General features: G+C 50.3%; 1 protein-coding gene and 2 long non-coding RNA genes across 6 annotated transcripts in view; 1 reads left to right on the top strand and 2 right to left on the bottom strand.

Moving 5' to 3' along the window:
- Positions 1 to 20,716, top strand: part of SVIL (supervillin) — a 139,826-nt gene that overhangs the window by 115,446 nt on the left and 3,664 nt on the right. For all 4 annotated transcript variants that reach the window (XM_060163252.1, XM_060163244.1, XM_060163234.1 and 1 more), the window contains 9 exons: positions 592 to 767; positions 3,249 to 3,393; positions 3,719 to 3,995; positions 10,387 to 10,538; positions 12,792 to 12,897; positions 13,524 to 13,731; positions 15,072 to 15,205; positions 18,135 to 18,290; positions 19,803 to 19,946. In XM_060163252.1, coding sequence (XP_060019235.1) covers positions 592 to 767; positions 3,249 to 3,393; positions 3,719 to 3,995; positions 10,387 to 10,538; positions 12,792 to 12,897; positions 13,524 to 13,731; positions 15,072 to 15,205; positions 18,135 to 18,290; positions 19,803 to 19,946 — 1,498 coding nt within the window. The remainder of the gene's footprint in view (positions 1 to 591; positions 768 to 3,248; positions 3,394 to 3,718; positions 3,996 to 10,386; positions 10,539 to 12,791; positions 12,898 to 13,523; positions 13,732 to 15,071; positions 15,206 to 18,134; positions 18,291 to 19,802; positions 19,947 to 20,716) is intronic.
- Positions 12,393 to 15,977, bottom strand: LOC132527479 (uncharacterized). Its single transcript, XR_009543006.1, has 3 exons — positions 15,462 to 15,977; positions 13,951 to 14,707; positions 12,393 to 13,706 (listed from the first exon to the last, which is right to left on the bottom strand). It is a non-coding gene; the product is annotated as an uncharacterized LOC132527479 (long non-coding RNA).
- LOC132527488 (uncharacterized) lies at positions 18,527 to 20,621 on the bottom strand. Its single transcript, XR_009543008.1, has 4 exons — positions 20,385 to 20,621; positions 19,698 to 20,125; positions 19,215 to 19,373; positions 18,527 to 18,652 (listed from the first exon to the last, which is right to left on the bottom strand). It is a non-coding gene; the product is annotated as an uncharacterized LOC132527488 (long non-coding RNA).

The raw sequence follows: 20,716 nt of genomic DNA, 5'->3' as shown, positions 1-20,716 counted from the left end.
TAAAGAGAAGGTGAAATTGAGCCTAGTTTGCAGTTAAGTAGAATTGGGATCGCTGGAAATGAAGAAAGAAATTATTCCAGGAAGAAAGCGTAGAACCAACCAACAGGTATGTCAGTAAGAGCACTGAGTTCATGTATTCATTCACCAAACACTTAGTGACCCCGACGGTAAATACGTTAATAAGTACAGTATGGTCTTTGCCCTTGAGGGCCCTAGAATTGTATAGGGGAGAAAAGACATCACTGGGTCCTCAGTGCCATGTGAAGCGACCCTTATGAGCTAAGTGAGTGAATGACAAAGGAGGAAAGGCGGAAGGAAGGGTGGGGCCAGGGAGGAAGACCTGCTTAAATAGCTGTTAGGAATCAGAAGTGTTGGGCAGCCCATGTGTTTGGAGGCGGGGTGTTAACTTGGGCATTTAGGACCACAAGACAGAAGTCATCCCCACAGGGCAGAGGCTGGCTTGGCTGTGCTTGTACTGAATGCTTCGTTAGTATTTGAATCATCACCTGTTGGACTCACAATCACTAGAGACCCTGGTTCAACGAGAACATGCCCTTGAAGTGAACACGTTCTTCCGTGCCATTTCCCCAGGTCCTGGTGTTTGATTTTGGGAGCGAAGTTTACGTGTGGCACGGGAAAGAAGTCACATTAGCGCAACGGAAGATAGCCTTTCAGCTGGCAAAGCACTTATGGAACGGAACCTTTGACTACGAGAACTGTGACATCAACCCCCTGGACCCTGGAGAGTGCAACCCGCTCATTCCCAGGTACCGCTGGGGCCCTGGGCAGCCGAGGCTCCCACCGCAGTGTTCAGCCTTCACCCTTCAGGGGTTTTAGTTTTCATAAGTGATTGCAGGGCAGTACCACAAGTATTCACAACGAGAACAGTGCTTTCGCTGCTCCCTAAGAGATACAGAAATATGGACGGTGTGGTCGTCTGGAAGGTGCTCCTGTTATATTTCAGTTCTTGAAGGAGACAAATCGATGGTACCTGCAGTATTCAGGTGCTGCTGTCACGTATAATCTGTTGTTTAAACCAATGACTTGCTGACCTGAAAAGCTTGCCAGGCCCCGGGATTCAGCCGTGGGTCTGAAGGTGCAAAAGCAACGCGTCTCTTTCTGATTTCACACCTTCCAGCCCAGCCCTTGAATTCCATTTATCTGGCAGTAGATGATGCCTTTTTGGGGGAGGGAGGATGCGGTATTGAAATAATGGCTGTAATTATAATATTTCCGACAGTCTACTGGACTTTTAAAAGTCATTTTGGCAAATCAGCCGAAGGTGCACGAAACTCTCAGAAATACGGTCATGAAAACAGGAATTCTTACATGCAAAGGACCATTGTTTCTCTCTTAACTACCAGGAAGAAAGAGAAGTGCGTTTAAACCGTGCATATGCCACGTAATGGGTCAGAAATTGCACATTAAAACTGCTTTGTGAAGTTTCCAGTTGAACTGACACACAGATTTCAACCTTCCTACCTAGTTTCCTATTTTAAAATACAATTATTGATTTTATTATTCATTGTCATTATAGAAACAATTCAAAGGGATGTCAGTGTAGGTGAAAAGGTTTCAAATCCTTTTCAAGCGAGTGCACATTTAACATAAAATTAGTACTGAAACAACTAGTTTTGTAAGGCCTAAAGGTAAGACTAAAAAGAATGTTCTAGTTGGTATAGTAAAAAAAAACATACTGCAGCATAAAATCTGTGTGATGGACGATTTATATTTAGTCGTGACATCATCCGAGATCTGAAGGTAGATGAGTGGGCACCTAACCCGCTGGCTCTCAACGTCTCCCAGATCGGAAGCACCGGAGAAGCTTTAAAACAAAAAAATGCATGTGCCGGTCCTGGCCCAGGAGCTGTGTTTTCAGTTTGGGTGGGGTGGGGTTTGTGTGTCAGTACGTCTTAAAAGCTCCCCCAGGGATTTGAAGGTACAGCCAAGGTAGAGCGCCCCGCCCTTCTTCACCGAGGAGTCATGACTTAGCCCAGCTCAGACCTGCAAGTCAGGACGGAGGTAGAGAGCATCCAGCATCACACCCTCCTGCTGCAGACCTGCCCTCTGCCCCCTGACCTCACACATCCAAGATGCATTGCTAAGCTGAGACCAAGCGTCTTTCCATAGGCACCTTAGCAAGTCTGCCGAGTGGAATTTATACAAAAGATAGTCACTCAGCTATTTTCTGATAAGGACCACAGCCTTCAGGGTAACCCTGAATTTTCCACAGTTGCTGGTATTTGGTTCCTAAGTCCCGGGAGCCTTGGCAGTGGAAGTATTTGCACACAGTGCCTTTTATCCTTTCAGTCCCCTTTGAAACGGGCAGCCCCCCTTGATGTGCCTTAGCCATGATGCCAGAAACTGTGGTCTGGACCAGACAGGACGTGACGAAGCACGTCAGGGGCCACTGCAGGGCCCAGGAAGCACTGCCCCTCGGTCTGATGGCCCCAATCCACAAGCCAGGGTTGGTCTGGAAGGATGGGAAATACCCGCACCTTAACCTCAGGGCTCACCCCCTTCGGCACGTCTCTTCTTGGCTCTGCGCATTTCTGAGCGAGCTGTGTTCCGAGCTCAGCGTCGGACTCTGAGACCCCGAAGCGGTTCGGACCTCCCGACTGGGCTACGCTGCTTCCTCCCCCGTCTTTGTGCTCTGCCTGCCCGCTGCCCCGTCCAGTGGCCTAGAGATCAACATGCACACATTCACTTTATGATTTACGAGAGTGTGTTCACTTCGGGAACAGAGGAGAATTTCCTGTTCCTGGAGACTGGACGTCTCCACTGTAACATGACGTACAGAAAGAGAGGATCAGGGTGAGCATAAATTCCTCCACCTGTTCACTACCCTGGCGGAAATGCGGCGAGCCCCCGGGGTGAGCACGGGTGGCGTAAAGGAGGCGAGGAAGCCACGCGTGTGACTCCTGCCTGTGCTGAGCTCCCAGCCGAGCGTGCTGCCCCCCAGGGGACCCCAACACGAGAATCTGCTGGAACGCCAGGCAGGTCCAGTCCTGCCGTGGGTCACATTCAGGCACGTCAGCTCCAAGGACACAAAGCCCTGCAAGGCTTTGGGCTAAAATAGCAAAACGCCACTGATTGGGTCACATAAGTGAAAGCGAACCGTTCGCTCTGTCTACTGCCTACGTATCGTGCGTTCCTCTCACTCGCCACGTGTGTGGGTTTTGGACTTCTCGGGCTCGGCAGGACTTGTCTGATCTTGGTTCTTTTCCCCTCCCCTCCCCGCCCGACAGAAAAGGACAGGGTCGGCCTGACTGGGCAATATTTGGGAGACTCACAGAACACAACGAGACGATTTTGTTCAAAGAGAAATTTCTCGACTGGACGGAGCTGAAGAGACCTAACGAGAAGAACGCCAGCGACCTTGCCCAGCACAAGGTATGTGGGACGATCAAGCCCCAACCTCAGGGCTTGGTCTGGGTCCCGGCAGAGGGGCCTTCATGCTGAAAGCCTTCCTGGGGTTTTATTAGGACAGCAAACCGGCCTCCAGTCACGTTCTGACTTCACGAGGTGAAAGCAGCCGTGTGTGCGGCTCCGGGTTTATCGGCGGCCCGTTCACAGTCGTGGCTGTCTGTCCCCTAAACGCAGCCCCTCTTTAAGTGCCCCGAAACAGCCTGAGCGCTGTACTTGAGGCCGTCCCACCGCCAGCGCAGCAGTGTGGAGCGCGACGGGCTGCGCCGAGCATCTCTGCGTTCTCTCCTAGGACGACCCGCGGGCAGAGGTCAAGCCTTACGACGTGACGCGGATGGTGCCGGTGCCCCAGACGACAGCCGGCACCGTGCTAGACGGGGTCAACGTGGGCCGGGGCTACGGCCTGGTGCAAGGGGACGACCGCGGGCAGTTGGAGGTCGCCAGCCTGTCGGTGGACGTTTGGCACATCCTGGAATTCGACTACAGCAGGCTCCCCAAGCAGAGCATTGGGCAGTTCCACGAGGGCGACGCCTACGTGGTCAAGTGGAAGTTCATCGTGAGCACGGCAGGTGAGTGAGCCACTCGCGTGTCCCTCGAGCCCCGCCGCGGGGATCGTGGCTGCCAGATACGGAGCGCGTGCCGTGTCTGCCCCAGCCGCGGGCGAAGGACCGGTCGAGGCCTATTCCCTTTGAGAACCTCCTCGTAAACCTCGTGGATAGATTCCTAACACCCCACCGTGGCCGGCAGCTGTGACGTCTCCCTCTAGAAAGCCGGCTGGCGTGGTAAGGTTCCTCTGCCGCCCTCGCCCCTCCCCTGCCCCGTCCCCAGAGGCTTCCTAGGAAAGTGATGATCTGTCCCCACATGATGGTCACCATGTGGCTGGATGATGCCGAAATGAAAGTCATCAAGTAACACAGAGCCGACGCGTCAGAGCGGAAACAAAAGAGTGCCATGACGTCACAGTAAATCCACGCCCAGAAGACGTAGTCAGAATGAAAGACGTATTTCCTCTGAGGCCGAGAGTGCTGACCGTGCTCTGTGGGTCTGGAGGAATAAAGACACGGTCAGAACTACTCGTGGTTCCCACGAGTGCTGTGCTCTTCGTGGCGAAACAACACACTCCGCGCTGTGCTCTGCGCTAGAGGCAGTGAGGGCGGACAGCAGCAGATTTGGGAGAAATAATCCCTTTTTCCTGCCAAGAAGAAAGCACGAATCAGGCCGTGCACAGTGTCCCGCAGCCCGGCGCATTTAGGAGACAGTTTATGACACAACTCGGTCGCTCCGAGATTCACTTGCCAAGGGAGTTCGTTCACCTCTTTCCAGCCCCGTTGCCATCCGGGTGTGGCTGCCCCGCCGGGCGCAGGGCGGAGGCCACTGTTAGCTGATCAAACACCTGCAGGCTTAGAGCCATTTGGTTTCTTTCCTAATGTATCTCTGTGGGTAAGACACTTTTTAAAATTTATCTTATTGAAACGTAGTTGATTTACAATGTGGTGTTAATTTCTGCTGCACAGCAACGTGACTCATATATATATATATATATATATATATATATATACTTTGTCATTGGATATTGAATAGAGTTCCCTGTGCTCTGCAGTAGGACCTTGTTGTTTATCCATCCTATAGATACTAGTTTGCATCTGCTCACCCCACCTCCCAGTCCGTCCCTCACCCCCCTGGCAACCACAAGTCTGTTCTCTATGTCTGTGAGTCTGTTTCCATTTCATAGATAGGTTCATCTGTGTCGTATTTTAGATTCTTCCTATAAGTGATATCATATGGTATTTGTTTTTCTCTGTCTGACTTACTTCAGTTAGTTTGGTAATCTCTAGGTCCATCCATGTTGCTGCAAATGGCATGATTTTGTTCTTTTTTATGGTTGAGTAATACTCCATTGTGTGTATGTGTGTGTGTGTGTGTGTGTGTGTATATATATATATACACATATATATATGTACATACACACCACATCTTCTTGATCCATTCATCTATCAATGGACATTTAGGTTGCTTCCATGTCTTGGCTGTTGTGAATAGTGCTGCTATGAACATTGGGGTGCAGGTATCTTTTTGAATTATAGTTTTGTCCAGGTGTATTCCCAGTAGTGGGATTGCTGGATCATATGGTAATTCTATTTTTAGGTTTTTAAGGAACCTCCATCCTGTTCTCCATAGTGGCTGTATCAATTTACATTCCCACCAGCAGTGTAGAAGGATTCCCTTTTCTCCACACCCTCTCCAGCATCTGTTACTTGTAGAGGTTTTAATGATGGCCATTCTGACCGGTGTGAGCTGGTACCTCATTGTGGTTTTGATTTGCATTTCTCTAATAATTAGCCATGTTGAGCATCTTTTCATGTGCCTCTTGGCCATCTGTATGTCTTCTTTGGGGAAATGTCTATTTAGGTCTTCTGCCCATTTTTCAATTGGGTTGCTTATTTTTTGTTGTTGTTGAGTTATATGAGCTCTTTGTATATTTTGGAAATTAAGCCCTCGTCAGTCACATCGTTTGCAAATATTTCCTCCCAGTCCATAGCTGTCTTTTCATTTTGTTGACCGTTTCCTTTGCTGCGCAAAAGCTTGTAAGTCTGATTAGGTCCCATTTGTTTATTTTTGCTTTTATTTCTATTGCCTTGGGAGACTGACCTAAGAAAACATTGGTACGATTTATGCCAGAAAATGTTTTGCCTGTGTTCTCTTCTAGGAGTTTTATGGTGTCATGTCTTATGTTTAAGGAATAAGACCCTTCTTTTGGGTGTCAGTAAATATTCCTGGCCCTGCCTTCCAGAAGCATATGGTATAAATGACGGGGGGTGGTGGTGGGCAAGTATGGAAGAGGTGCTTGCCTCCTGCTGGGGTAGGAGAGCTCCGTTCCCTGAATAGGACCTGGCGGCTGTGGGAAAGCCCAGCGGCCAATGGGCAGGCATCGCAGGTGGGGAGACGGACCGCGGGCCTAGAGGCACCGCTCTGGGCTTCACCACCCGCGCTAGGTGAGTGCCTCACGGAGGCTCCGCGGGATGTGTTCTGTCCTTTCGCTAACTTCTCAGAAGAGAAACAGGACACCAAGACTAAGGAACGCCCCCTGCAGTCACACGGCTAGGAGAGAACAGGGCTGGACACTGAAAGCCCCTTTTTTTACCCAAGGAGGCTTCCAGCCTGGGTCTCAGTCTTCTCTCGGGCCCCACGTCCCAGCTGTGTAACTTGGGGAAAGTGACTTAACCTGTCTGAGCCTCGGTTTTCTCACCTGGAAAACAGAGCTGCTAAGACCCGGCCCGCGGGGTCCTAGGATCTGGTGCGTGACGTTTAGCGCAGAGCCGACCGCTTACTTACGTGAGGCTACGGGAAATCATCATCGCTGACGTTCTCAGCAGCCAAAGCGTAGTTCCTGCACTGAACCTGAAGATCAGACAGATAACGGGGCCCCGCCCCAAACGACAGCAGTTCTCAGAGGGTCTCTATGGTGGGTTTAGGCTGCTGAGTGTGTGCGGAGTTGGCGAGCTGAAGACTAATCTGTGCCGCGTGGCAATAAAGACAATAAGAGAGATTTTAGTGGGGAAAGAGCTACTGGCCTTCGGTGTCGTGGACCTGCACCCGTCGTTCTCCTCCTTAAGATACAGGAAGTGAAGGGACTTGGTGTTTGACAAAACCACACTGGGCACTACAGTTTGAAATTCAGTCGTTTCCTTACCTCCGCTGTTAGATATAAAACAAGAAGTAATGGTCAGTGAAAGGATGACTAAAACGATATGAAAATGAATGAACTTTAAAAACAGATCTCAGGTTTCTGAGGTCTTCCTTGACTATTTACTTGGAAACCCCTAAGAAACGCTGATTCGACCCAGGCAAATGCTTGCTGTATCTCTCCCCGGCGAACACAAGGTACATGTCACGGTCTGATCCAGCAGCACCGTAATGGGCAAAGTGACAGCTTTGACCAAGCCCAGCTGCGGAGGATTAAGTGAGGCCGGGCAGCGCTCAGATTCCAGGCCGCCCCTCGGGGGGCAGAAAAGCGCGGCCCGATGGCATCCGCAGCTGCCCCGTGGTCATCACGGAAGCCCCGGCCCCGCGGTGTCAGCTGGTCCAGCCCTCACGCTGCTCAGACGCCACAGGGGCCGCACCTGCCGACGGGGCTGAGCCCGGGGCCCCTCTGGGGCGGGCCCAGCAGACAGCAGTCCCGGGGGACACAGCGCAGTCGCCCTGTTGGCAGATGCCGGGCAGCCTGCTCTTGCGAAGTGAACTGTGGCCCCCAGACTAGGGAGCCCAGAGGCCCCGGTGGTCAGTGTCCTGCCCCAGAGGCTGCCTCAGGCGCTGCAGGGTGTGACTCGTGTCCCCCCAGGGTCAGCAGACAGGCAGCTCTGGGCACCCAGGGACACTGCGTCAGGCCACGCTGGAGCGCCATCCAGGGGCCAAGTTCCTGTAGTAGGGGGTCGGTAAATGGGGTCTGGCTGCAAGACGGCGCCAAGAGCAGCTCGCTCTTCGTACCTCGGTTTTCTGTTACTTCGTAAACGCAGCTGCTGGCGGTGAACTTCCTCTTGAAAGCAGGGTGGACGGCGGGATGCAGCGACACGCTCAATTCGGCCTCGGGGCCAGGCCGCAAAGATGATAGCCCAGCAGCTGTTACTATATAGCTTAGCCTTTAATTTGCTAAAATTAAAACGAAAGAAATGAGTCAAAAAGTAAGTTGTACATAGGATTAAATTTGGGGTATGCTGAAGAAAACTGCAGGGAAAATTCATGAAAACTTTTATGGGATATTTTTAAGGAAATATCCTATTTTAGGTATATACACGCAAGCCCATTTTTGAATGTCAGGATGTAAAACATTGGTTGGTTATTCAAGCGTGAACGTATATTTACACAAAGTGCTACCCAATTCCAAGATACGTGTCAGCTGCTGTGATCTGTGGTCCGTTTCATGCATCTCTCTCCCCAGTAATCTAGTTGACATGAGAGTGCGGGATTGCTAATCAAAGGTGAACGTTTGCTCCTACCTAAGTTAGCGGAAGTTTCAATGGAGTGGCTTCCAGGTTAACAGTGGACACGTATCATCTATTCATGGATGGTTCCTGTTCACTTTGCCCACTTCAAACTACACAAACTTGACCATTTCAGGTTCACAGTAGAAGGCACTAAGGGCTGAGCTTGGTCAGAATCCTTTAAGAATTCTCATAATCATTTATGAAAATTGTCCTAGAGGACTCTGATAAAGGGCCCCTGCCAAAAAAATCACGTAAGTATGGCCCCTGACCTCTTAAGAACTTGAAAACAATGAGCTTCCTTCTTACCTTCAAACCTCAAGACAGCTGTGACTTTGTCGGTGGGACTGGAGCTGAGGAGGACTGAGGTCGTATAGAACCAGGGGATCCAGTTCTTTTTTTTTTTTTTTTTAATTTAATTTATTTTTGGCTGCGTTGGATCTTCATTGCTGCGCGCGGGCTTTCTCTAGTTGCAGTGAGCAGGGGCTACTCTTCGTTGCGGTGCGTGGGCTTCTCATTGCGGTGGCTTCTCTTGTTGCGGAGCACGGGCTCTAGGCGCGCGGGCTCAGTAGTTGTGGCTCATGGGCTGTAGAGCACAGGCTCAGTAGTTGTGGCTTGCGGGCTCTAGAGTGCAGGCTCAGTAGTTGTGGCATGTGGGCTCGGTAGTTGTGGTGCATGGGCTCAGCAGTTGTGGCTCGTGGTCTCTAGAGCGCAGGCTCAACAGTTGTGGTGCACAGGCTTCGTTGCTCCTTGGCATGTGGTATCTTCCTGGACCAGGGCTCGAACCCGTGTCCCCTGCATTGGCAGGTGGATTCTTAACCACTGCACCACCAGGGAAGCCCCAGTTATTATTTTTGATTGCTAATACGTGTGGGTACCATAGCCACCTGCATCCTCCCTGGGTTGACCCCACCTGGGGCCACCCGGGCATCTGAGTCGAGAACTTAGTCTCCGGATGCCACTCGGCCTAGAAGGCTCTGCCCCATGGTCGCTGCCACTCGGGGCTCTGCTCGCGCACCTCCTCGGAAAGGTCTTCCCCCACCAGGCACTCGCAGCAGCCCTCCCCCGCCCCGTGTCACATCCCGTCTTTTCCTCACGGCGCCTCCCACCCTCCAGAGCTGCCTTGCTCAGCGCCATAGCCCAGTATCCTGAAGAGTCCCTGGCACACAGTAGGTGCTCAGTAAGTATCTGCTGAATGAAGAAATGAGAGAAATCTGGAGAGAGATCTGTTCCTAAAGGTTGCAGTTTGGGGTCTGACATACCATCTGAAACGACCACTTGCCCAGAGAACCTTCCGTGACTGCCCTTCAGTGGGGTCTGTGTTCTGCTGCCAGGTACCCAGTGCCCGCGAGGTCCCAGACAGTGAGGAGAACCAGCCCTTACTCCTGGCTACAGCCCTGGCGGCCGATATCATTTAAATCCCAGATTATTTTGTGAAAGCCATAGGTCAGCAATTTCTCTCTCCCCTTTCTGACACAACTTGGGAGACTTCAAAGCGGTTTCTTTTACTTGAGTAGTCTTAGCAGACTACATTTTCCCTTCGTGCTTAAAGCTGGCCCAGCAGTCGTTTGCAGTGTCTTTTCTCCCCCAGCTAATCTTCTGCCAAAGGATGGTGTAATGTGGAAAATGCGGCTGTGTCTTCGGGGGCCCTTGGCCCTGCTCTGGCGTCCCCACTTCTCTCCGTCACACACTTGGATGGCCTGCCACCTCCCTCAGGATGACCGGTGTTTGTCTTAGGGTATCAGGAGGGCCCTGGAGATCATTTTTCTCCAGTTTGGAGGCTCAGGATCCGTTAGCTAGAAGAAAGGCGGTTTCCCTCTCCTCCGAAGCCACGATCGGCGTCCCCGGCTGTGATGCCTTTTCTCCCCAGCGCTGCGCCTTCGCTGTTCGTCCTCACAGGGCCTGGAGCCTCAGCTGGTACTGGCTCTCCTTGGGCTCTTACCTGCTGCTCAGCCCGCGCTCTGCTCGTGTGTGTCCACAGTGGGAAGTCGGCAGAAGGGCGAGCACCCGGTCAGGGTGGCCGGCAAAGAGAGGCGCGTCTACTTCTTCTGGCAAGGCCGGCAGTCGACTGTGAGTGAGAAGGGCACGTCAGCTCTGATGACGGTGCAGCTGGACGAGGAAAGGGGAGCCCAGGTAAGTCCTGGAGGCGGACGCGCCGGAAATGAGGGAGCTGGCCTTTCCGGGAGCCGGAGGGTGTGTGGCCTGGTCCCCTAAACACGAAGACAGTATCATCCGAAGCCCCTTTAGTCCTGGTCTGGCTTCTCCAGATGTCGGGGTCTGCCTCATCTTTCATCTCCCCACCCCCTCACCAGGAAGGCAGACCTCTCGCAATATGACCTTAAAGTACACCTGCAAATAGTAAATCCACAAAACAAGTGCAGAGAGCCCATGGGTGGTTTTTTCTTAAGTTTCCACTGGATTGATCATCAAGGAACTAAAACTAAGAGATGCCATTTTCCACGCCTCAAATGGCAGAGATTTTTAAAAGAACAGATCCAGGGCTGGCAGGGATTCAGTAGGATGGGTACCCGTGCCTGCTTCCACCGAGAAGTGTGAACTGCCATCCCGAAAGCAGCCACGGCTTAGGAACCTTGAGATGCTCATACACCTTGATCAGTGATCCCACGTACACAAACCCATCCTAAGGAGGTATCAGGGACTGATGTAAACATCGAGTCTGCCCAGCATCTGCGTTCCTCACAGCAGCCTGAGTGATTTTTCTAGGACACATCAGACGGTGCCCCTCCTTGTCCTTCATCACACTCGGACTACCATCCGAGGGTCTCCCGGGGGTCAGCCCTGCACCCCCCTCCAACCTCCCTCTTCTTGCACCTGGTCAGGCTACTCCCACCTCCTTGCAGTTCCTAGACACACCTCTTTCCGCCCCCCCACCCCAGGGCCTTTGCACTGATTCCCCGGCCTGGAACACTCCCCCTGAAACCTTACACGATTGGGGTTTCTGTCTGAATGTCGCCTCCATGTTTTATCCACATCTCTCCCCATTTTCCTGTCCTCCTCTGTCCCCTTTGCTCTGCTTTATTTTTTCATAGCACTTACCCTACGTAAAACAACATTCATTTTGTTTACTTATTTATTCTTTGTCTTCCCCGTGAGCATGAAAGAGACTATGTCTGTCCTGGTCTTACCCACCGTTATAACCCCAGGGCCTGCATGACGCCTGGCAGGTACCACTACCCCAAGTCAAGGTTTTGAAAGCATTCCTTTTTAATGTTTTGTCCCTTCCTTTATTACCAGTAATTAAAGAGTTAACTCTGGGGTTTTGGGGACCATAACACCCTGTGCAGATCCTTTTACTGTCTTGGATGAATAGTTAAAACTAACATCAGGAAAGAGAGCAGAGGAATTTTCTCCAGAAATAGATCCACACTCATTCAGCCTTCCAGGTTCCTAAGAACCAATCCTCTTCCCTAGAAAGTGTTTAATGCAGCAGATGTTCTACTATGGACTGTATTTTCCAAACAGCTTTCAGGGACAAACAGTTGTTAATTTATTCCTCATAGTGGATCATTTCAGCTGGTTTTCTTTTTTCTCGTAAAGGCTGTGAACGAATATGTTTTATCATGCCTTCAAAATCATCCTTAGAGTTTTGAGTCTTAATCTAATTGGAGCATTTAATTTTTTTATCAATCCAACGGATGGAAAAATCACTGCAGAAATAGAAAACACTGCCACAGAACGGCTCTTAATGACACAGAAGGGGCCCTGAATTGATAAGTTAACTCATGGTGAGAAATGTGTCCTACCTTTCAACGTTCCCCGACTGCCAGGCTCAGTAAACATTTCCTTGTTTGAGGGGATATACCTTGGCAAAGTGAGAGTCAGTTGACTCAGCCCTACGTACGTTCCTGTTACTCTGCTGCATCTCACGCTGATGCGTAACTGTTGTGCTGACAGAGGCGCCGCTGAGTGACAGGCCCTGTGAGTGGACCAGAGCCTGCAAGAGACAGTTCTTTTCCCCGGAATCATTAAGTCAGGGATTAGCCATTCTCACTGCTGAGAGATCTTCTTTATTAAAAACATGTTTAAGTTAATCACGTTATATCCGTACCGTGGAACACTACCATTAAAATATCAAAATTCATGTTAAGAATCTTTATGTGACGACAGAAAAACGTCAGCTGAAGAAAATCCAGGGATAAAGCAACATAAACAGCGATCCTATTTGGGAAAAATGTATACCTGAAAAATACTTTGTATTATAGGAAAGCCACACGCCAGAACTGTAGTAGTGTTCTCGATAAATCATCAGTGGCTTTTATTTGTACTTCTCAGTATTTTTCAGATTTTCGACAACAGGCATGTGTTATTTTTATGACTCTGCAAAACCAGGGCACGTGACTCACTGTAATGTGTTTAAATCGGAAGGTCCAGGTCCTGCAGGGCAAGGAGCCCCCCTGTTTTCTGCAGTGTTTCCAGGGAGGGATGGTGGTCCACTCCGGGAGACGGGAGGAGGAAGAAGACAACGCACAGAGTGAGTCACTTTTGCTGCTGGAATTCGACTCTGTTCTCCTCTCCGGGAAGGTATTTTTATAGGCGTGGGCTTTAGAGTAACTCTCTCTTCATGTAGCTGCGGCCTGACCAGCGAAGGCCTCCTGATGTCTGCCTCATAAATCAGCTTCCTGGGTGCCTCCCTCCCCCTTCCTTCCATGGAGTTGCCTTCAGAAAGCAGCTTTGCATAAAGGAGGCCGCAAGATGACCCGACCTTAAACTGGATCCTGGAGGGGGAAAAAAAAACTAGTGATCTTCTCTTCTAAATTATGAGATTTTTGTTGACCAGCATCCAAAAAACAAAAAAGAAAGCATAGTTTCAGAGCCTCTTAAAAAAATATGCCTGTTATGACTTACCTAGATCTTTATAAATAAATTATGTAAAACTGGTTTTTCTGCATCGTGCACTCTGGGCAGCCTGCTTCTAACTATAACTCCAACAAAACTGGCTTCCTGGGACTCAGTAAGACCGCAGCCTGGCCTCGCCTCCACCTGCCCCTCCAGACACAGAAAGGAGGCGGGGTGTGGGCTGCCCTGCAGGCTCCCCTTCCCTCCAGGCCCCCTCCCCGCGCCGCCACGTCCTGACTGTGCCACTGGTGCCCCCTGCAGGCGAGTGGAGGCTGTACTGTGTGCGCGGAGAAGTGCCCGTGGAAGGGAACTTGCTGGAGGTGGCCTGTCACTGCAGCAGCCTGAGGTCCAGGACGTCCATGGTCGTCCTCAACGTCCACAAAGCCCTCATCTACCTGTGGCACGGATGCAAAGCCCAGGCCCACACGAAGGAGGTCGGAAGGACTGCGGCCAATAAAATCAAGGAACAGTGAGTTGCTGTGTGTGTGTGTGAGCACCTCTCCCGAGGGCTTCCTGGGTGCAGGCTAAGGACCCTGAGGTCCCCGTGGACGCCCCGCGTGCCCAGAGTGACTCAGCGTGGGAAGCTGAGCCCCACGTGGTCAGGGGCCCTGAAGGTCCACATTCATGTGGCACGTGTCCAGCCCAAACCTCTCCCCCGTAAGGGCCTCCCCGCTTCCTGAGGACTTACCTGACCTCCGTAAAAGGCGCAGGACCCCCAGCAGCTTCTCTGAAGGTGTGATTTGGCTTTTGAATTGTCAACCTGGAGTCCCTGGCTATTTAAAGAGAGCAGATTTCAAATATCATTTAGGGCAGCAGAGTTGATTGTATCGGAGCAGTGGAAGGTTTAAGGGCATTTAGCCAAAGACAGGAGACCACCCACCGTGTCAGACTGAGGCATGCCCCCTCCTTCGGGGACAAGTGTGTTTCCCAGCATCCGAGGCAGCTGCCCTTTCCCAGACAGGCACCCACAGGTGCCCACGACCCAGAGACAGCACACCGTGACGGCGCTAGGTGAGGACCCACCCTGGGGAGGGGAAGGCAGGGAGAGCCCAGAAGCAGCTGTGCCGCCCGCCACCTGCCCAGGTGCCTCTGTGCATCTCGGGCAGCCAAAGAGCCCAGTGCCCCCTCGAGCTGAGACCTGGGAGGACCTTGGTGACACCCGTACAGTGGAGAGGAAGAGTCTCCCGGGGCCACATCCCACCAGGTGCCACCTGGTAAATTCATTCTCTGGGCACCAAAGCGGTGCGGTCAGGGTCGGCTCCCCCTCACGGCGCACACGTGACCCAGCGCACGTGGAGGGCGGGGGACCTTTCGGCTGGTGGACAGCTGGGAAGCGGGATGCTTCATCTCCCGACATCATGCTGAGGGCCAGCAAGCTAGATGATAGACAGGGTTCAGCCAGGTCTCACATGGCACTGAGGCCCATCAGGTTCGCCCCTGGACCCCTGAGAAAAAACAAAATGAGTAACACTTATGAGCCGCCGCCTGAAGTCACGCGCAGATCTAGGGACCAGGGCCGTGCGAGGCGACACACCCAACCCCGGGCCGAGGAACGGGAAGTATGTACGTGCAAAACACTGTTTTCATCACGGCTTCTCTGTAATCCGACGTTCCTCTCTAAGGGCCAAGCCGACCCCTCCCTGCTGCGCACACTCAGATACCACAGAGCGTGTTTTTATTCATTACAAGAATTGTTCTAGTTAGAAAGTAGGAGCGAGCTGGCGAACCGACCTGCAGATTTAGCAGGGATCTAATTTTGTGCCGCCCTCACTTCTGGGCCTGATACAAACTCTCGGACTCTCTGTGCAGATGTCCCCTGGAGGCCGGGCTGCACAGTAGCAGCAAAGTGACAATTCACGAGTGTGACGAAGGGTCGGAGCCCCTGGGATTCTGGGACGCTCTGGGGAGGAGAGACCGGAAGGCCTACGACTGCATGCTCCAAGGTAACCCCCGGCGCCGCGGCTCACTCAGTGCGCGCTTACGCACACGTGTTCTGTACAGCACACTGGGAGCTACACCCGGGCCGACTCCTCTGGGGCCAACAAGGAGGCTAAATAACGCTTATGACTGATCATGATGCCAAGGAAAAGCTGTGTGTGTCAGAAAAGAGGTACAGGTGACAGAGGTGGAGAGTTAAAAAGAAAGATTTCTTCCTCCAGGAAAAAAATCACACAGGGCTCCATGGAAGACAGCACTTACCGGAGCCTTGGAGGTGCAGGTGTGGCTTGGAGAGAAGTGAAGGAGGGGGGAGAATTCCAGGCAGCGAGCTGAGCACAGCCTGAAGCTCTGGAACGAGATGCTTTCGGCGCAGCCGGCATCCAGGGTGCAGGGAAATAGTGGGGTTTAAGTGAGAGAGTGGGTCGGTCTTGTCTTTAAATACACAAGATACAGGTCGACCTACGTGCAGAATAACATCAGAAAAAAGCTAACAATTACTAAGCCGTTAGGGCGAGCCAGGCCCTGTCTAAACACCTGCTGGATGTTCCCTCACTCAGTGCTCACAACCCAACAAGCTGCCCTGGTCACCGATGGGGAAACTGAGGCCTGGGGTGGTTAACCAGCTTGCCCGGGTTGGATAACAGTGGGATGTCCTCATGACCACACCGCCGTACTGCCTCTCAGCTTTTACAAACTTTTACCTAGGTTTTTAAAGTACAGTTGACCCTTGAACAACACGGGGGTTAAGGGCCAACCTCGCGCGCGCGCGCGCACACACACACACACACACACACACACACACACAGAGTCGAAAATCCACATGTAACTTGTAACTCCCACCAAACTTCTCTACTCACAGCCCACTGCTGACCAAGAACCTTACCGAGAACATAAAGAGTTAACACACAGTTTGTAGGTTATATGTATTAAATACTGTAATTCTTACCATAAAGTACGCTGGAGAAAAGAAGATGTTATTAAGACAATCATAAGGAAGAGAAGTTACATTTACTGTATCGTATTTATCGATACTATCGATACCGTAAATTTACATCATCTGTTTACGAAATGAATCATTTGTCAGTGCCTACATCAATATTCTCTTAGATGATACAAAACACTATAGATGTTATATGTATTACTAACACTAGACATCAAAAGTGAAGAGATATACATATGTTCCCATATCTCTTCCCTCTATGTATATGTATAACTGATTCACTTTGTTATAAAGCAGAAACTAACACACCATTGTAAAGCAATTATACTCCAATAAAGATGTTAAACAAAAAAAAAGATAACGTGAAAAAGAAATTCCTATATACAGGTATAACGAAGCAGCAGCAATATGATTACTTTACAGTCAGCTAGTGTCATGATACAATTGCTTCACAGCAGCCCAGCCTCTACACTAATGAACAGTTATAAAATTTTTATGGCATGCAGTGTTACAGTCCTATTCATAATAAAGTATTGGAAACATTGTTACATTTTTATAAAAATCACTCACCCGTGATGATAGGCTGATACACAGCTTCCCCAATTAGAGAGAGGCATACTGTACGGTAATGTAATTCTCTGAAAGCGAAGCTATAAAACAGTAAGAAAACACACATTTTATTTCAGCTGTCACCTCATGCCTATGTAAGGACAGGCTAGTATCTACATATATTTGATGCATTCATGACATACCTACATTTTCTTACTTTTTTCAATATTTCTAGGCTATTCGGTCTGCAGGTTTTTTTCAGTGTCACAAATCTCCAAAAAATGTTTCCAATATATTTGTTGAAAAATCTCCATGAATTAAGTGGACCTGTGTGTGCAGTTCAAACCTGTGTTGTTCAGGGGTTAACTGTACTGCATATTGATGATGGGAAGTGTTTGAAAGTACAAAGAAATTAAGAAAGAAAATAATAAGATCCTTATAATGACATCTTTCAAAAGATGTGAACCAGAATTAACATTTCTTTATGCAATAAATACTACTTCTTTTTTAAAATAAAATTTGGATAGCATTCTTTATACACACTGTTTTGCAACCTGCTTTTTCCCCTTAATTTATTATGAACAATTTCCCAAATCCTATTTCAATATTTAGACTTTTAATGGCTGCAGGGTATTTCATGAGTATATCTGCGACTCTCTACTTAGCCTGTGTCCTATAGTTGGAGAGCTGAGTTCTTCCCAGTTTTCCTCTAACGATGATGAAGTCACAAATAATTTTCAAGAGAATCATCTGCATCCATTTCTAGTTAAGGTAAATTCCTAGGCGTGGGTCTCCTCTGCCGGCGTTAGTATAGACGCCTTACAGTTACAGGCCAGCAGATGCCCCCAGGACACTGGCGGCAAATCCCACTCTCACCAGCAAGTTACAGGCGTGTGCGTTTCACAGCACAATCATACAGTGTATTACTTTTTCCTGTTTGCCAAGACTGATGGTAGAAATTACTACCTGAACACTGTTATAACTTAACGTTTTAAATCAGAATGTTAAATGCTTTCTATATGTATTTTTTAGCCATTTGTACTTCCGTTTAGGTGAATGTTTTCTTTGTGCCTTCACATTTTTTAGATATGTGTTGTTTCATTATTATCTTCCTTTATAGACCACTAAGGATATTAACAGGTTTCCATATTTCCCATTTTGTCACTTGCCTTTTAGTTTTCTTTGCTTGGGGGTGCTTTTTGTATAATGTAATTTTTCATTTTTATGTTCTTAATGCATAAATCTCTTCTCCTTGAATTATACTTCTTTCGTAATTATGATTAAAAAGGCCTTCCCCACCTCCAAGCTCAGATAAACCTCACCTCTTTTTACACTTTCCAATGCTTTGATCATTTCACGTCTAACAAACAGTGATTCTCCAATCCACCTGGAATTTACTTTGGTGCATATTTTGTCTTTAGCTTTTGTTCTCTTTTCTTTCAAAGATCCTGGAAATTTTAACTTCACACCCCGCCTGTTCATCCTCAGTAGCTCCTCTGGCGACTTCTCAGCCACCGAGTTCATGTATCCAGCCCGAGACCCCTCTGTGGTCAATTCTATGCCCTTCCTGCAGGAAGACCTGTACAGCGCCCCGCAACCAGGTATGGCCCACAGAAGGGGGTAGTCGTGCTGAGCCAGCAGAAGGCACGCCTTCCAAAAGGCTTTTTACTTTTGCATCTAGTAAGCAGTTTTTAATTTGCCAAGTACACTTAATATTATCTCACTTAATCTTTATATTATCTCATTTAATCCTCACACCTCCCCCCCAAAGGAAGTTGACATCAATCACATATTATAGTGTAAAAAACTGACCCTCAGTCACTCAACTCACCCAAATTCGTCAGTTAAGAGTAGGTTGAGTGCAGCTGTGTCAGGCATGAGTCTCTGCTGTTCTCTCAGCCTTCCCTCCAGCTTGCTGCTTCATGGTCTCCATGTGGCTGCCCCTGCTCCAGCCATCATGTTTCTGTTCAAAACAGAAGGAAGAGTAGAGGAAAGGGCAATAATGATGGCCATGTCTCTCTCTTACCAGATAAAGCGAAAGCTTTCCCAGAAGCCCCCAGCAGACTTCCGTTTACATCCCCCTGGCCAGAGCTATGTCCCATGGCCACCCCCCAGCTGCAAGGGCACCTTGCAAGAGTCCAAGGAGCAGGGGGTTGGGAGTATCTGTGGAGTGAGCCAAAGAGCAGTGTCTGCCATGCTGCACAGCAGGGCCAAGGCCCGTGTCTTCTGATTCCAAGGTCAGGGCTGTATCCACGTGACTGCCACCTCGAGGCAGAAGCTGTGCGCTCTTGTCGTGGGACAGTCACAGTCACCAGAGACCAGGCGGTAGAGACAGTTGAGGCTGAGGTCGGCCGCCCTGGCCTCACGGCATCTCTGCTGTCATATTACAAGAGCCTGGAGCGGCACCAGGAACTTCCCGGACCCTGGCAGCCCCGGTCACCACCTTAAAACCTCGACGGTGCACGCGGTCACAGGGTCATACTGGGGAACTATCAGCCAGTGTCTGAAAAGGGGCTGCTACCCACCTCTCCGTCCTGCGGCTCAGGTGGGGCAGCCTCCGCTGGGCTTTTCAGGCATGTGATTATCACAGAATTCTGAGATGCAGGCTAGCAAAGGACTCAGGCGAGCTGGGCTGGCGGGTGTGAGAGCCCTTGACCGCGTGGGAGAGTCAGGCTGAGGGTCTGCTGAAGGGAAAAGGGAGCAACACTTGATTTCCAAAGCCCACTCCTCCCTGAAAGCACCATGGACTTAGATGGTCTGCAAAGCAGTCCTACGTGGGGCATGACCACCGATGACCCGAGGGCCAGCGTGATGTCATCTGTCCCACTCTTCTCAACCGGCCAGGACCCAGGGGGCGGCTGCAGGAGGGGCAAAGGGGGAAGGAATGGGGGGAGAGGGAGGAAAGCGCCCCCCTCATCCACGCCATCTCTCTGCCTCGAGGCATCTCCTGCTTCACCGTTTAAAGGGCCAAGACAGCAGGGGCACCCTCCCCGTGGCCCCGAGTTTACCTGCCAAGCGGATTCTCGCACTGACCGAGGCGGCAGGGGGGGAGGCGTCGGTTCGGTGTGGGGCAGAGCCCCTGATGAGACGTCTGCTCTGCTCCGCCCTCGCAGCACTTTTTCTTGTTGACAATCACCACGAGGTGTACCTCTGGCAGGGCTGGTGGCCCGTGGAGAACAAGATCACCGGCTCCGCCCGCATGCGCTGGGCCTCGGACCGGAAGAGCGCCATGGAGACGGTGCTGCGGTACTGCCGAGGTGAGGCCGCGGCGGCGGGGGCCCCGGTACACGCTTCCCTTCCACGGGTGCTAGCAGCCTGGACAAAGCCGGCAGACAGCCCTGGAGCGACTGCTTTCCCTTGAGCTCCGCGGAGGCTTGCTACTTCTGAGATTAGTACATTCCCAGCTGCCACCATGAACGAGATTTCCGTTTTCTCTCTTTTTTAAATTGAAGGAGAGTTGATGTGGAATATTGTATGTTACAGGTATACGACATAGATTCACAGTGTTTAAAGGCTGTGCTCCATTTGTAGTTATTACAGAATAGTGGCCTGTACTCCCCGTGTTGTACAATATACCCTGGTGGCAGATTTTATACCTAATAGTTTGTACCTTTTAACCCACTCCCCCATATGCCCCCCCCTTCAACAAACTAGTGAATATCATTTTTCTCTTTTATATTATGAGGCCGACTAACCTATCACCCTCGAGGTTAACGGCTGAGGTGTGGGATGCCTGGCCTGGTTAAAACCCTTCTGCACTCAGGGTCAATCATGCTGTGGGACACCAGGCCCCATCCGCACACTGTCCACACGCAGTGTCAGCCCCGTCGGAGAGCAGAGAGCACCCCCAAGCGGGCTGGAAGGCCAATGGCAACCTTTCCGTCATCTGTTACTCTGTTTAGTGTTACCTAAAAAGAAAGATCTGTAGTCAATTCATGGCTTTTCTACTATACCACCCACCTGAAACGTCTGGTCTTTTATATAAAACGAAGATGCCAGTGATTAATTTCTTACCTGAATTTTTAAG

The sequence above is a fragment of the Lagenorhynchus albirostris genome, chromosome 1, assembly GCF_949774975.1.
Source record: "Lagenorhynchus albirostris chromosome 1, mLagAlb1.1, whole genome shotgun sequence".
NCBI lineage: Eukaryota > Metazoa > Chordata > Mammalia > Artiodactyla > Delphinidae > Lagenorhynchus > Lagenorhynchus albirostris.
The sequence above is the reverse complement of the archived record's forward strand: the minus strand, read 5'-3'. Positions and strand labels throughout refer to the sequence as shown.